Here is a 16,845-nt window from a genome sequence, read left to right as displayed (position 1 = left end):
GTGTAAGAATAGTTTGACAATGTAAGAAATGTATAAAAGATAGGCAGTGGTACTGTACAGTATAGAGTGCTGAATACAAGCTGTAATGATAGAAAACTTTTGATAAGCGCATCGTCAGCCCATAGAAATGTCATAAAATTGATAGACGTAGAGTAGCGAGGGTCTGTGGAATGTTGTTTGGCAAGAGTATTTTGTCCATTGAAAATGTGTTGTGGGCTCTGGAGTGCTTGTTGCATTTCATTTGCTTTGGATTGAGTGACTATGAATTTTTTACATAGCTTTTGATAATGAAATAATGCACAAATATTCAGTGTACAGTTTTTGCTTATTTCACAGTCATTCAAGTTCAGTTATTTTTTACCAGAAAGGAAAAAGCAAGTAATGCAGAGTTGTATTTTTGTATGTAGTAGTTCTTTCAGAACAGTAACATATTTTAACACTGGTTTACGTTTTCTTAACAGGTAGTGCTGCTAGCACACAGACACACACTCTGACTTTCTCAGGTTCTCATTATGGTCGTCCGAACTTTTCGGGCACAGTTTGCACATCTCTGGGCTACTAACTGACCACATCACAACTCCTTCAGGTTTTCTCTCGAGCTGTTCCGTGATCATGCCATTGATCATAGTCTACTGTCATTCCTATTTATCAACTATATGTTACTGTAGTCATTACTGTCTGAAGATAACTGCCTGTATCGACTGTTCTCCCCCCCCCACCTCTCCACCCAGCAACTTATAATTGCTAGATGGCGAACACAATTTAGATTCATGAATAATTGTTTGCTTGACTAAGCACTGTGTGACATTTTCTATTTGGTAATGACTTACATCTGGTTTCAGTGGCACATACAATGCATTCCTGAAAATTATGACTTTTAATACATTTCAATCTCCGAACACAAAACTGAAGTCAACTGTTGAGCTTTTAGAACTTTCACCGTTTTGAAACCAACGTAGCTTTATCCGTGTATAACTCAAATTACACATCATGTTCCTGTGTCACACATTTCTTATCAGCATAGAGAAATGGCGACTGGGAACACAATCACGGCATAATACTTATGTATGAATGCAGGCATTGGTGTACTATTATTGTGTTGCACCAGTTGAATAAAAAACAGCTTTTGTGAATTTTGTTTTTGACTTATTTGTAAGTGTGATTGACTTTAATGAATCGTTGAGTGAATTCATTTTTGGAACGAGAGATCGCAATTGCTGTTGTATTTTGTTAGTTAAGGCATTCTGCCTTAGTCTTTTGTCAACAATATACTTAGATTTCACATTGACACAAGGACATTACAATATAAATATTTCTAAAAAAATATATAATTTGTAGTAAAAAGTCTATTAGGAAAAGAAGGCATCCTCTCAGTCGGACTCGGAGCTTGATTAACAAACCGCATCTTTGCGGTTCTCTCATCCTCCTGACAGTTCACATAGTGTTACTTTGCTTTTGGCCTCAAACCTTCTCCCATCCAGCTTTGGTTATCTCGATTAAACGAGAGACCCACAGACATTTCACATTGGCACAAGGACATTACAATATAAATATTTCTAAACAAAATTAGAATTTGTAGTAAAAAGTCTATTGCACTACAACTGTCAATTTCAAAGCCAGAACTTAAACTTTGAAGACGCATGTATTTATCGATGGATGCATGTTTTGATTAACTTATAAAACACATACAGAATTAAAATTATGGGACTGAGCGTGGTATTTCTATGGGTATCGGCACACTTTGATGTCAAATGTAAATAACACTAAAAGAATCAAATTGATGTCACTCTTTGAGTCCCGATCCACACTCCAGACCACTAGGTGGCAGTATTTCACCATTTTGTTTGGTTAAAAAAACTCAGAGTCGTCAGCTTCCATTAACAGAGTCTGGTGTGGCTCAATGGTAGCAAGGTAGCACTAATGGTCGCCCTCTCCCTCGGATATTTCCCCCATCACTAACTCAATATGGGAAAGAGAGACAACCGAGTGGTGAGTCGTGTCACGCACCCGCGGCTCTTAATGGGCGGTTATAATCGGAAAGACACAACAACGCAGCACAACAGGAGCCCGACGTTAATGTATCCCTCCGCTGGTGGGTCTGGTGCTAGGCCCGGGCAGTCCTCTCCTAGCACGCGCGTCAACATGGCTCACGAGAGGAAGATACGTGCAGTTCATTTCGTGTCACGGGTTTCTCGGTTCGAGTTACTCGGTTCTCGTTTTGAAGCAGACGTCACGAGTCGATTATCGGTACCAGCACGAAGAAAAACAACCGTCTTTTCGTGATGACGTCGGTGTGTTTTTCTGTCTGTAAACATCTTTAAAATACAAACAGCCACCTATTAAACTGTTTGCAAGTAGTCCAGTGTTTTTGGTTCACGTTGTTTGCTCTTACCAATTTATTAACGTTGTCATTGAAGCACATATTGTCTGCAGCTGACGGGTATCTCTCTAAAGCCAATGACATTGGTTGTTGACTTGTTGGTTATAACTGTGACGTTACACTGTTGTAGTTTAATACAGCGGCCCAGCAATACATCATGTGTATCATATGGTTATATTATGAATGCACACAATGTGCATGTGTTGTGTTAAGGTTGAACTGTTTGAGAGGGCCTATACGGGTAAATTGGAGACGTGTGTTGCTGCAGAACTGTGTTGCAGGGTAGTGTTTATCTCAATGTAATCTCTAGTATCTGGCTGTTTTTCAATAACCTCCATTAGAAATGTATGACATGCTTTTCTCTGCTTGGTGTCCCAGGCTTACATCAACCCCATTGCTGCTTCACGAGCCAGGGGACCGGCAAATAACGCTGGACCAACAATACAAGATTATTTAAGCAGACCTCGACCAACATGGTGAGTAAAGGACAGACATAAAGCAGCATTAAGGATTGTGTTGCATCCATGTCAATCAATATCACTGCTCGATTTAGAGATGTGCAAGGTTTCATCCTTATGTGATCATGTTTTACCAAATCAGTGTAGTTGCAACGTCGGCATCATTTTAGGACACGGTGCTCTAACAAGTGTGCTGCCAACAAGGATTGAGAGCAGTAAAGGAAGTCCTCTGATGTGTGTAAACCAGGGGTCTATTTGATTGCCCCAATGCATTTATTATAAATAAGAAAGATTCAACTACCAACAGCATCTTTGAACCCTTTTTACATATTTACATACGTTTTTCCCCATGTTCCATTCAAGGCACATCTACTTGCAAGAAAAAATTCTGTCCATGAATAATTTAGCCTTCTGCAGACAAAGAGCTTCCAGTTGTTTTTAAGAAAGAAAACAAATTATATTTGTCTCAGGAACAGATTTATTAGAAAATAAATGAATTATTCTGTAAAGTGTACAGAGTTTTTAAAAAAATGTGACCCCGCTGCTCCTATGAAACTAGCATTTGCATTATTTAAAGAGCAACATGTTTTCAATGCACTATTAAAATGTAAAGGGGACATACACTACTCATTACTATTAATACAAAAATGAGTCAAGGGCATTACTCCTATTTGACTGTGTTTTATAATAAGAATAATTAATCATAGAACATGCATTGTTGAAAGGAGTAGCCGTCAGGTAAGTGGTGAGATGAAGAGGTGCCGCTGACATTCATCGTATTGCCAGACATAATCTAATGTCTGCTGAAATCTCATATCTGATTTATTGTCTCTTCATCAGGGAGGAGTTAAAGGAGCAGCTGGAGAAAAAGAAGAAGGGCTCTCGAGCCTTGGCTGACTTTGAGGACAAAATGAACGTGGTACGTTTGTATTGTTGAGACCTTCATGATCCCCATATCTTGTGTTACAATTTTTTCCAGCTATGAGTGTCAATAATAATGGCTTGAGGTATGGTAGTCTTTTAACTCTACTACAAAACCACCCACCATGTTTGGATGAAGATGTAGTTGCATATGGGGAACAATTTGCAATCTTGTTTAATTGTCAATATTGTTGACAATTGGCTTATTGTTTAATACTTGTTCCCAATATGTGCTGCTGTTTTCAGAAATGGAGAAAAGAACTGGCAAAAAACAGAGAGAAGTTGTTAGCTGGAATGGACAAAGACAAAAAGACAACCGACAAGGAAAAAGAGGAGAAAAAAGAAAAAAAAGAGGTATGGCATCTCACCTTTATCAGACATTACCTCATTCTTAAATCCTCATCTTTTGCTGACTTTGGCTTTTTATTTGTGCTCAGAAAAAGAAGAAAGAGAAGAAGAAATCCACCAGGGTGAGGAGAGACCTCCAGTATTTTGATGGCCTGTATTGCTACAGCAACCACACACACACACACACACACACACACACACACACACACACACACACACACACACACACACACACACACACACACACACACTTCGGCTTGTACTTTGAGATGGTCCCTTATTGTCTTCCAATTCCCAAACAAGTAAATCACATCAAATCTAATGAATCCTGCTTTCATTGTGTTTTGGTCAAGCATTCTTCATCTTCCTCCTCCTCATCGAGTTCTGATTCCCCTAGCAGCTTCTCCACAGAATCTGAAGACGTGGTAAGTCATTACAAACTTTTATGTGTCATAGTTAAAGACAAAAAACGTGTTATGACCCCTAATCAAACTACTGCAATTAAGAAGGAAGGTACACTTGACGTAGAGACAAACCAAGATGTTTCTGTGCTGGATGTCACTAACTGACTTGTCTTCATTGATTGATTGATTGATTACTGTTTGTTGCTGTTTGCTTGTGGTGCTAAATTATATTAATATCTTCCTGTGTTTGCATATAGAACAGTGGGGGTGTTTTTGATGATTTAGTTGACCAGCTGATCAGAAATATATTGACTCTATGTAGCTCAAGCTGATCTGTTTAAAAAAATATTCATAGTCGGCTCAACCTCTCCATTAAATTGTCTTGAACATAATGGAGCACTACACTGTTTGATTGCCTTTCTATTTGTGTTTACAGGATGAAAAGAAGAGTGTGAAAAAAAAGCGGAAGAGGAAGAAGTCCTCAACGAGGAGAGCATCAGACAGCTCAGAGGGAGAATCTGATACTGAAACCAAGGTTTCTCTTTTTTTCAACAGCACAGTTGTCTTTCTGTTTGCAGCGCACTTCAATAGAATCGGGTTCTAGTGTTAAAATATGGGCAATTTAAACAGTTGTCCGACATTGACTTACATTTTTTTAAATGCCAGTGTTTAAACCAATTATTGTTGTTGTTTTTTTCCCAAGAAGAAAAAGAAAAGAATAAAGGAAGATGGGGACAAAGATAAGGTAATTTACTTGTATTCAGTAACCCACGTAAAGTAATTTCTCTTATCTCTTATTTCGCTCTTCTGCACTTTGAACTGGTGATGAAACGGTTTGATTTTAAAACTGATGCTTCTTTATGACCGACAAAAGTATACAAGACCATCAGCGAGAACAGTCTTCTATTTCTATATCGTTATTTTGAACGCCACCTGGTTGGATTCCGAGTGAAATCAGACGTAATCATACAAGATCACCACAAACTCCTTTAGCTCAGACTCCAGCAGGGCCTTTAGCAGCGACCAGCTCACCGTAGAAAGACCCAGTTTCGGGTTCGATGCTGCCTTTTGACCTGCAGTTGGCGCTCTGCTCCGAGCAGAAACAAAAGTTTCACCTCTCTGCTCCGCCGGTCCTTGCACCCAACACCGACACTACCCTGCTGGAGGCAGGGTAGTGTCGGTGTCGGGAGTGTGGTAGTGCCATATTTCTGGACCAAAAGACTGAAGGCAAAACCAGGATTGTGCGGGGGAGACCATCAGACAGTGCTGCAATTGAGAGGTTTTCTGGAGGGACTCAAATTTTTTGCAATTGAGAGGTTTTCTGGCGAGACTCTAGTACTCAAAAACACTACTACAAAAAATGATTTGTAATCGCAACTCTACAGTAACTCTAACTTTTCGATGGTGTTAGTTACTTTTTTACTTTGTGTATTTCCACAGATACGTGAGGTTTTTGAAAAACTTTGTATTACTTATCTATTGTTCGTGCCAGTCCAAATAAGTTTTAACGGGTGTTATGAAGCATTCATAATTGTGATGTAAATCTTGTGTCTGTCAGGATGAAAAGAGTCGTAAAAGAAAAAGGAAGGCTGAGCGAAGTTATAAAGACTCCTCTTCAGAGTCATCTGCAGAATCTGAGGGTGAAGAGGTAGTAAGTATTCTTATATGCTTGTAGATGTAACCTCTTTCACCACGTATAGCTGTTCCGCAAACACTTTTATTCAAATCCCTTTAACTCCCAATAGACTTCCAGTAAAAGACTGTTAACCTCATGTCCTCTTCGTTCCTCTTAAGCCCTTTGTTCCTCTTTTTGTTCATGTGCTGTCAGGTGCCCAAATTTCTGTTCCAGTATATGTTTTGCAACTTCCCTTACATTTATTCAACTTCATCCTTCAAATATTTAGTCAAAGATAACATCAGACATAGTCTAGTTTTAGTCAACAAGACACTTGGCATTTCAGCTTTGTTCAGTCATAAATAACTGAACATTATAGGGTAACAGTACAGGCCTTTGGACAATCAAAAATGTTTCATGACAAGCATCTGAGGAAACTGTCAAAATCAGAGTAGTGTTTAAATGGTTGGCTTTTTGGTTTTGTTTTATTTCTGGTCCGTACATGAGGTAGACTTCTGAGTTGAACCCATTAGACTTCTGAGTTGGACCCATTTATCTCAGATCAGTATGTAGTACTGATCTGAGATAAATCTCTGGTTTGTCTTCATTGCAAGACTCCCCATTGAAGTGCAGTTGTGTAAGCTTGACAGCTTAACTTTATACCTACACACAGTTCTATTACACAATTGCCAAATATATTAAGTTTCAGTTCTCTCTGCTGGCGCCCTCACACTCGTCCAGATGTACAGGCTTTCTGTCTGTCATGCTTCATGGAGAATCTGATGAATAGTAATTTAAAGGAAAAACTCCTAAATTCCAAAGACTGCCAGTATTTCACCTCCCTCCAAACCTCAATGACGAGGAGGGTCAGGACCCCAGGTGGGCCCAATCAGATTGACGGCTACTGCAAGTTCAACTCATGACGCTCTACATGTTGCGTGAGACTCAGAGAGCAAGCGAGTGAAACCAGTGGTAGAGACTCTGACCAAAGTACCACCATCTAAAAGTATAGCGCTCACATTTGATGGTCTAAGTAATTCAAATTTGTCAATTATCAGGGCTTTTTTTTCTTCTCTGAACAATCCTTTTATTGCATGAAAATGATTGTGAAACTGAGTAAAATGCGGGATTCTTAAGTATAGGGAGGAGGTTAAAGGCATCAAATGTTTTATTCAACAGTTAAAAGAGGAAATAATTTGGCTCAAATGGTTGGAAACCTAACTGTGGATTCTTGAACACGCCACAATTATGAACTATTAGTTGAATGAAAGGGACTTTTTTATCATTGTGGAGACATCCCTTAATTCATATTCTCATTTTCCCTCCCATAGACTGAAGCCAAGAAGAAAAAGAGAAGTAGTGAGGAAAAGGAGAAAATAACAGTGAGAAATCTACTACTCATTTTGTACTGATTATGATTTTGGTTTGATCTGGTACAAATCATGCCTACAGCGAAGACTAGTCAGGAACGTATTAATTTAGTAAGTAGATAATATTTAATTGAGACTTGAAAGGAGTTGGACAGGTGTACACGAAGGGCATCATAATAACGCAGATCCAGCTTGTATTAGAAATGCCTCCTCTGCCAGAAAGTGACAAACATTACAAAAAAAACATATCTGTGTAGCTACACTTCCGAGCAAATGTGCATTGTTAAATCATCTGCAAATGACTTGGACACTAACATCAACTGTTTGGCGTTCACAGGACAAATCCAAGAAAAAAAGGAAAAGGAAGCACAAGAAACACGGCAGAAAAAAGGAAAAGAAGGCAGCCTCTCAGTCGGACTTGGAGCTTGATTAAAAAACCGCATCTCTGTGGTTCTCTCATCCTCCTGACAGTTCACATGTAGTGTTATTTTGCTTTTGGCCTCAAACCTTCTCCCATCCAGCTTTGGTTATCTCGATTGAACGAGAGACCTACAGACTTGTAATGCTGTGGTTCTGAGAGTGAAACGGAGGGAGCCACCCGTCCCTCTAAGCGGCAACTACCGGTACATATCTTAATGTATCTTAATTTTTACCACGAAGGTTTTTTTTTTTTTTTAGATTATCGTTCTTTAGACCATGGGACTGAAGTGGAGTCTCCAGACCCCCTCGACCTCCCCATCTTGGAGCTTTCAATGTGACTGGCACTTGTTTTCATCTTCAGAATGCTGGCCCTGTCGGATTCGCTCTCTCTGGTTAATACCCGACATCTTGCATTTCTAGTTGCTAGATGATGTCGTCATGCTCGTGCCTGCGTCGTGCATGTAGACCAGATGACCTAATGTCTTGCCAGCCTCATATTGAAGTTGGATTTATGATAAGAAATGTGAGCTTCACAGTCAACATTTATACAAGGGATAATTGTTCCGATAGACGAATTGTTACACTGTAGTGTAAATGTATAAACAATGGGAATTCATTAATAAAGTATTGTTTTAGCTTTTAATTCTGTTAATTAGTTACAACCTTTCATGAGAGGCTCTTTAATTTATCTTGTCTGTATGTGTATCAATGAATGAATGGCTATCCTACCCACTTAATACAAACAATTGTAAATATGGTTCTGCACTGTCTCTCTTCTTTTACACTTAAACTGTGATGTGCAGTGCTGGAACAAACCACAAACACAGTATGTATAAGGTTAACTTCCACTTCAGGTATTTTACCATTAAAAAGCAGGATCAAACTAATATATTGTTAAATTAATAATATAATTCAGTTGGTGATGGTTGCAGGCTCTGTTTCCTTGTTCGATGGCTATTAAACAGTAGATTACGTACTCCTATGACACTGAATGTCCTGGTGTGTTTCCCTTTTAAAGCGGGTTTTCACCCAGAATGTGTTTTGCATCCATTATTTGGTGGAAAAAGTACTCTGATCACTTTACATAAATAATTAATACTATATGCTATACAAATGCATTTAAATCTTAAGCTAAGATCTGTCATCAAAATGTACTATTTTAGATTTTTTTCTCAAAATGTATTTACTTTGTTTTCAGTACACATAAGAAATATGATAATTAACATATCCCTGTTTGTTGATTGTCTGTTTGGTAGCGGGTCATCATCAGGTTGCTTCCTTAAAGGAGCTATGTTGTTTGATTCAATAGGTTTGCTACATATTTATTTAAAAACATTGAATATGTAACTCCAGAAACCAGAGAGAACAGATAAACATCTTGGAATATGTCTTCTTATTTATTAAAATGTAAGCAGCATTGTAATGGAGCTGACGGAGGGGGAGCGCATATAACTACTCAACACAGTGCAGGTTAGACTCCTGTAAGCAAGTTTATTTTCTAAGCTTAAAAGTAGCAGAAAATGGAAATACTCAAAAGTACATGTACCTCTAGATTGTACTTGGTACAATTCTTATTTGACCTAAATAAGTTCTCCCTCTGCATCTGTTAAACTATGTGAAACATTAGTTAATAACTCGAAAAACCTGCTTCTTGCTCTATCGCCCACTAAGTAAAGTATATTATTGTTTTATACATTCAACGTACTTTCTTCTTTAAAAAAACAACATTCCGTGTCACATGAGTACCTTTGAGGTTTTACAAGCAGATCTTGTGATGTTGAACAATGTCAACATACCAAAGGTCGAGCAGCATGTAAACTCTGTTTAATCATTGCGGTGTGGGGGTTGTTTGCAGTATCATACAATGATAATGAAATCCCTCCTTTATAGTCCAGGCGTGGTCAACGGGTGTAAACTAGTGCCAGAAACACTAATGTCCCAATCTGACAGTTAATACAGTAACACACATTTTGACTTTCAGATTTTGATCAGTGGGAGGGCTCGATCTGCCCTATAAAGCAGTGCATGCTTGGTTCAGTTTGGAGGAAGTGGAAGACAAAGGACAGTAAGCCGTTGAATCACTTCACTTGCAAGGTAAGTGATACAAACTATGAATATGTATTAAATCCTTTTCTTAACATAAGTCTATGTACTACTTTATAATCAGTCACAACTTACATTAGTACCTTTCAGTGATATTTTGAGTGAAATGAAGATCCTTGTTCAGGCTAAAATGAAACTGAAAGTTAGAGCGATGGAACAGAGTGAGGGAACGTTTCACAATTAAGTCACAAAATCAGATTTATAAACAGGAAACAGGATGTCTGCAGGAAATCTTTATTTTTTAAACTTCACAATATATCTCATTCAACTGATTAAAACAGGATACATACAAACTACTACTCTCTTGCAGATGTTGAGTGTAACTCTGTGGTTGCTAGTGGGAGTGTTTGTGTGTGCATCCTGCTCCATCACTTGCCCAGATGGGAAAGTCTGCTCTGATCACGCCACCTGCTGTATGAATGCGAAACATGAGTATAGCTGCTGCGCCTATCCAAAAGTAAGTCTCTTGTCAACATATAATGTCACTTGACCTATAGTTGTTAACATTTTGTGATAAAAAGTGTTGCAAATATTCCACTCTGAATCTCTATGTGTCTGTAGGCAGTGTGTTGCACTGACTTGGCCCACTGCTGCCCCTCCGGGTTTCAGTGTAACTTGGTTACCAAGATGTGTGTGAAAAACCCGTTTTTGATGATACCCATGGTGAAGAAGCAAGCCGCAGAGGAACCAAGCCATCCTGCTCTACCTGTTTCTCCCCTTCAGGAGCCTGTGAACAACCAAGTGTCAGACCAACAGAAGAGCTCAGTTGTTCGTTGTGACAGCCATTACGTGTGTCCAGATGGCACGACCTGCTGCAGACACCCAACAGGTGTCTGGTTCTGTTGCCTTTACTCTTATGTGAGTCTTTTGCAAAGACAACTGTCGTGCAATTCCCATGGTTCAATTTTGACATGATAATCAAAGCTTACAACCCATTTGTTTGGCATTTATTTGTTGTGTATATATTAAATAACCTGTGACTTGTAACTTGTAGGGACGGTGTTGTCTGGATGGCTATCACTGTTGTCCGTATGGCTTCGACTGTGACCTCACTTATACGCACTGTGTGAGGCGAGGTCTGAGATATCCTTTCTCCCCCAAGAAAAGCATGTCGTCTGTGCCTGCTTCTCTCAGTCTGCCTTCAGAGGAAAAAAGCAGCTTGCAAGAGGTACGACATATCATGACTTGTTTGGTCGTGGGTCAGAGATGGTCTGGGGAGGCATATCCATGGAGGGACTCACAGACCTCTACATGCTAGAGAACAGCAGTCTGACTGCCTTTTGGTAACGGCATGAAATCCTTGAACCCATGGTCAGTCCCTACGCTGATGAAGTAGGTCCTGTGTTCCTCCAGATCCACGACAATGACCGGCCTCATGTGGCGTTCTTTTGTTCCTAAGACGTTAAACTGTCCATGTCAGTATAGATATCCAACATATTTTTTTTTTTACCATTGAGATCTTATGTGTTTTCAAAGTGTTCCTTTAATTTTAGCAGTGTATTATTAACCAGGGTATAATGGTCAGTATGTATTTAACTTTTGCAGACATCAATGATGGCTCTGACAGAAGCCATGGGCGTCAACACTGAAGATGGAGTCATTCGCTGTGATTCCAAGTTTTTCTGCCCAGCAGGGACAACTTGCTGCAAAGGATCCACAGGCCGATGGAGCTGCTGTCTCTTCCCTTTGGTATGGATTGGCCATAAATTTTAAAGCCATCAGGAAGTAATGGTGCAGTAATTTGACAAAAGTGCTTCGACAAACAGGAAGATACAGGATGTATTGCATTGAATAATTAAATGATCAACAGAGTTAGAAAATGTGTATGTCCACATCATAAGCGCCACAAACTGATGCAACTGACAAAAGATTCAATGTTTTGGTTAAAACTTTAAATTCATATTTACTGCAGTCTATACTGTATTGTTTCTAACATAAACACTTGTTCTGATTCAGGGCCAGTGTTGTGCAGATAACAAGCACTGCTGTGAGAGAGGATATACATGCGACCCCACCTCTATGTCATGCAGAAAATGGTACTCTGAGATCCCCTCAGGAGCACAGGAAGAAGCCAAATCAGACTGAGGACAAGTTTGTGCACTGAAAGTTTCGCCATTACATATGTCCTTACATTTTTCACAATAAATCTAATGCATCATCATCAGACCTAGATATTGGATAATTTAGTAAATGATTTCACTCCATAGTAAATTCATTTTATATTAACGCTATCTGTATTGGTTCTCACAAGGGGTGGTATGTAAACATTGGTTTTCAATAACCTGCTTCACAAGATTCCATAAAACATGTTGTAACCAATCCATTGCTGTGGTTTCAGAACTATGTTGAGACTGTTTAATCGAAAGATCTCTTTAGAAATAGACAAGTTTTGAAGAACCTCATGCCAACTTCAAATCATATCATAATCTTTTTAAATGAAGCAGATAATTGAACGCTTGCAAAAATATGATTTTTAAATAAAACGTTCTATAAAAAAAGGCAGATGGTAGTGTAATATTTTATATATATATATATATATATATATATATATATATATATATATATATAATCTCATGTATTCTCCTGATAGATCAGTCACACGCGTTTTCAGGACTTGGATATTATTGAACGGTTAACTGTGGTGGTCATCAAAGGGCTTTTATTTTGAAGGCAATAAACGGAAGTTTGGGTCACTTCCTTGGTTTACCGCTCGTTCACATGTGGTTCCGGGTGGAGGTGAGGAGATTTCAAATGGTGGTATGATGAGCCAAATGGAAGAACTAAAAGTGTTTTTTTCCGAGCGGCTACATGCTGCTGCTTCTGAAATATTCGGCGCAGTAGAAAAAACCATAACGGATTACGAGGAGAAGGTCACCCGTTTGACGGAAGAAAACGACCGTAACCGTTCTCTGTTGGACATCATCCTCAAAACCAAGACACCACAGAAAGAAGGTTGGTTCATTCGAGAGCAAGTTTCGTTTGTGCCGTTGAACGACAGAACAAGAGCTAACGTTACGAGCACTCAAAGAAGTGTTGATTACATTTCTTGCAGTTGAGGGGTACATGGAAGTAGGATGTGGAAACTGACGTCAGCTAACTGACGTTAACTTTTAGCTGTCTGTTTAGCTCAGTGTAGCGAGCTAGCTCAATCGATTATTGGTTCACTCCATTTCCGTTACTTTCACGTCGAAGATACGAGGAAATGTCTTCAAAGCAATGTTCCATTAGGTACTATAATGGTCTATTATTAGTTATTAATTATGACAGTTAAGGTTAGCTTAAACAGGAAGAGTCGGAGCTGCTTAGGTGTCTGTCACGATCTAGCAGGGGGCATCACTGTATTAAGTAAGAACCATAAAGGTACTAAATTTTCTCTCTCTTACTCTCGTGTCTCTCATCTCTCGCAATGGAAACACCTCCTGATATTATTGACAATGTGTGGTCCACTAGAAGTTGTGATGTCATTGCCTGTGGTGTGGAGAAGCCACAGTACTGACAGATCAGCCTTTTTTCGCACCACTCTTAGCATAGTCATTGCAATGCGACCGTTGCACGTAAGTGTCAGTGAAAAACAATATAGACTGATGGCATAGTTGCAAATATGATATTGATGTGATGCCTCTTATTAGATGGGCTGTTTTAATACCCTAAATAGGTAAATTGCATGCTTAAAAAAATATGCCATACCACTTATTTTTATTAAAATATATATTTCACTGCGATCCCCACACTGCGTTAGAAAAGAGTAAGCGAACACTCAAACTCCGGATGCTGCCAGCATGGATACGGACATGACACTGTCAATGCCACAACAATGTGTTACCTTTAGGACAGCTGCCGGCAGCAGTATTGGCATGTAAATGACCGCTTCATTTCACAGCCATTCTATTAATTAGATCTCCAGTGTCAGAACCAGCGTGGGTTTGACACGAACCAGCGTGGGTTTGACACAAACCGTTGTTTCTGTGTTTTCTTCAACCCCATCATTTTGCTGGCTATCATTTTGAATGATGCCAATACCTCAAGAAAATAGCAATGGTTTTTGATATAACATAAGTTTTTACTTTAGTGCTTTTTTTTTTTTTTACTCTTTAGAAGCTCGCCCTGCCAAAAGTACCCCTGATGCTGCTGCTCCAGGTGCATCAGATTCAAGTCTTGCCCGCAAGGCCAGAGACCCCCCGCACAATTCCAGTGGTAGGCTTTAAGTCTTGCAATAAATTCACCTCTGCAGTAAAATCAGTCCATTAAAATCCTCTGTGAAGCTAAAAAAAAGTTGTTTTCAACATGGACATCAGTTACCAGTAGTAGTCACACAGGTGATATGCGCTACATCAGTCATTATAAAAACACTACTACTGTTAAGTGCAACCTGTTTTTTTAGTAAAAACATGACACTGATGATTTGCTCATACTGTCATTTGTCTTTCTGTATGAGGCCTTTGGTGAAGTGTTTCTTCATAACTTTTTATATCTGTTCATAACTCTAGTAATTCAATGAAATGTCATTCTATGAAATGCCATACTTTCTCCTAATATTTAGATTATATCTTGATTTATTTTCCAGACTCCTTCACTTCACGCACAGACTTTTTAAGGTTTGCAACCAGTGATAACTGCCGCTACTGCTTGAAGAGAATTCAAGCCACTGAGACACATTTGATTAGAAAACATTATCTATTTGCTGTCCATTTTACTGAGGTTGACACTGGTAAGTCCTATTTGCATTAAAATCTAAGTATGACAGTTTGTTATTAAAATGTATATTATAATTAGCCTTTTCTGTGAAATTATCATGTATGCTAGCTGATGAAATACTAAACAATGTTCTTTGAAGTCATTCAAATTGTCAGCATGTGGTAAGTAGGCTATCTTTTCTCTTTTCAGATAAATTTGTTGTACCATGTACGTGCGAAGACTTGATCCAGGGCAGAAGTCACTGGCACTGCCCATACTGTACAAAAATAATTTATAGAAAATGTAACTTTGAGGTGCACATATCTAAACAACATGGTACGTACAGTTTCTTGGAATTCTCATGATTTTGCTGTTATTTTACCATTGTTTTGTTGTAAACGTATGTTTTTAAGTTCTGCTTTTGATAAACGCTGTGTGCCACCACTAATAATGACAATGGTAATTTATTTCTAGATGTAGTTATTGACAACACAAACTTTTTACTTTACAGGTTATGCAATACTGCAGCAAAACCAAGACACAGGTTAGTTTACAAAATGTCTCAAAATGTCTCTCTGTGGTCAAAAAATGATTATTACCCATTGCAATTTGACAAATTTGGAGTTAGAAGGATGCAACCTTTTCAACTAAAATACTTATTTTTTTATAAGCTTGTCTTAACTTTTTCTCTTCATTTACTGTTACCGGAAGTCTATGCAGAGCCACAATGATGCCCTGTTTACTTTAAACCAGCAGAAAACAAAAAGTGAATGTTTGAAACCAAGAAATCCGTTTTTCAGTGAGAATATGAAGAGACATGTTGATGGGCAGTAGAGGTGGTACAGCCATAGATTTGGCAGTCGATTAATATAATAAAATACATTGCTCTGTCCTTCCTCTTAGAGATTGATCAGCCTTCTGTCTCTGCCATGGAGGAGGACGCTCCCCTGAGTCTTGAACCCTGGTGTCAGCAAGAGCTTGGCAGTCTGGACCAGGAGGACCAACATGCCTCACTTCTGCTTCAAGTTAAAGAAGAAGAAGAAGAAGAAGAAGAAATGTGCAGACAAGGTCTGGTTTAAGAACTTGGCACACATAACTAGGAACTTGGCATACATAACTTCCCTTTCACAGAGTGTACAAACTTGTGGCCAACTAAAATTTTGTTGTCCTTTTTTCCCCAGTGAGTCATCCTGATTGGCAGAACTCTGTGCAAGTGAAGATTGAGGGCGAGCAAATACGAAAAGGTAACAGTCAAATGATTGCGGCGGAAAATCACGGTCATGACTCTGAATTCAGCATCGTCTGTGCAGGCAGTTACATTCAAGACCTCAGCAAAATTAACAGTGTGGGAAGCAGCAAGGGACATCTGCTTCCTAATTCTTCAAATCAACCTCTGGAAGCACTGCCTGATGGTGGGGTTGGTGGAATACTCCAGCCAGCTGCGGAATCTCAGCATACCACACCTCGTATTCGTTTACAGACATTCGGTATCAAGAGAAAAGTGCCTATGAAAAGAAAGAAAACTAATTTAAAGAAATCAACTCTGTCTGTCAGTCAGAATCAGACTGGTCCTCATTGTTGTAAAGCATGTGGAAAGACTTTCTATTACATGTACACACTGAGGACACATGTTCTAACACACGCAGGGGACACACTTCATATTTGTGGAATCTGTGGAAAACATTTAGAGTCTATGGATAGTTTTGTCCAGCACATTCAAAGCCACACAAAGAGGAACAAGTGTGGTATATGTGGCAAACAATTTTCCAATAATTCCCGTCTGAAACGGCACAGGAGATTTCACAGACCAAAGGGTTTGAATGTCATGTCTTCAACTTAAATAATGGGCTAAATCCTACGGATGTCATACATGCCTCAAAATGAGCTGTAGGAGATACCCAGTGTACATTATTGGAGGGACAATTCAATCCTAGAGCTGTGCAGACTGTTCATGTTTATTGTATATAACTGTATTCATACACTATTTTGTAGACTCAAATAAAAAACTTCTTTGAAGTTGGATGTCTTCCCTGTGTATATTTTTTTACATATCATTTTGAAAGTAAAGGGCTTTGAGGCAGATTCAGTCACAACAACACAAAATAGATTCAGCCTGATGACTAACATATATAAACGTGGTTTAAATTGAGGT

The 16,845-nt window shown here is 38.9% G+C and overlaps 3 protein-coding genes across 9 annotated transcripts; all 3 read left to right on the top strand.

Annotated features, from left to right (window-relative positions):
• Positions 1-1,859: 1,859 nt before the first annotated feature.
• Positions 1,860-9,000, top strand: fam133b (family with sequence similarity 133 member B). Of its 5 annotated transcripts, none has more exons than XM_068576219.1 (11): positions 1,860-1,989; positions 2,759-2,856; positions 3,679-3,757; positions 4,006-4,113; positions 4,197-4,229; positions 4,461-4,532; positions 4,948-5,046; positions 5,215-5,256; positions 6,070-6,162; positions 7,458-7,508; positions 7,834-8,998. In XM_068576219.1, the coding sequence occupies exons 1-11, from the start codon at positions 1,966-1,968 to the stop codon at positions 7,927-7,929; spliced, it is 795 nt and encodes a 264-aa protein (XP_068432320.1). In that variant the 5' UTR covers positions 1,860-1,965; the 3' UTR covers positions 7,930-8,998. The 5 variants fall into 5 exon arrangements, with proteins under 5 accessions (XP_068432320.1, XP_068432322.1, XP_068432321.1 ...); XM_068576221.1 differs by having other exon boundaries at positions 5,218-5,256; positions 7,834-8,997; XM_068576220.1 differs by having other exon boundaries at positions 6,070-6,159; positions 7,834-8,997.
• Positions 9,001-9,924: 924 nt separating this feature from the next.
• LOC137784935 (progranulin-like) lies at positions 9,925-12,338 on the top strand. Its single transcript, XM_068575932.1, has 6 exons — positions 9,925-10,010; positions 10,330-10,476; positions 10,581-10,877; positions 11,014-11,187; positions 11,565-11,708; positions 11,976-12,338. Exons 1-6 carry the CDS (start codon positions 9,942-9,944, stop codon positions 12,102-12,104), a joined length of 960 nt encoding a protein of 319 aa, XP_068432033.1. The 5' UTR covers positions 9,925-9,941; the 3' UTR covers positions 12,105-12,338.
• A 360-nt stretch (positions 12,339-12,698) lies between these two features.
• On the top strand, positions 12,699-16,709 carry LOC137784768 (zinc finger protein 853-like). 3 transcript variants are annotated; one of them, XM_068575673.1, is made up of 8 exons: positions 12,699-12,971; positions 14,115-14,213; positions 14,584-14,727; positions 14,904-15,029; positions 15,205-15,237; positions 15,597-15,761; positions 15,875-15,937; positions 15,990-16,709. In XM_068575673.1, exons 1-8 carry the CDS (start codon positions 12,779-12,781, stop codon positions 16,202-16,204), a joined length of 1,038 nt encoding a protein of 345 aa, XP_068431774.1. In that variant the 5' UTR covers positions 12,699-12,778; the 3' UTR covers positions 16,205-16,709. The 3 variants fall into 3 exon arrangements, with proteins under 3 accessions (XP_068431774.1, XP_068431772.1, XP_068431773.1); XM_068575672.1 differs by having other exon boundaries at positions 12,701-12,971; positions 16,004-16,709; XM_068575671.1 differs by having other exon boundaries at positions 12,700-12,971; positions 15,875-16,709.
• The last annotated feature ends 136 nt before the right edge of the window (positions 16,710-16,845 follow it).

The sequence above is a fragment of the Clinocottus analis genome, unplaced genomic scaffold (assembly GCF_023055335.1).
Source record: "Clinocottus analis isolate CAN_PGR_092001 unplaced genomic scaffold, fCliAna1.0.p SCAF_14, whole genome shotgun sequence".
Classification (NCBI taxonomy): Eukaryota; Metazoa; Chordata; class Actinopteri; order Perciformes; family Cottidae; genus Clinocottus; species Clinocottus analis.
The sequence above is the reverse complement of the archived record's forward strand: the minus strand, read 5'-3'. Positions and strand labels throughout refer to the sequence as shown.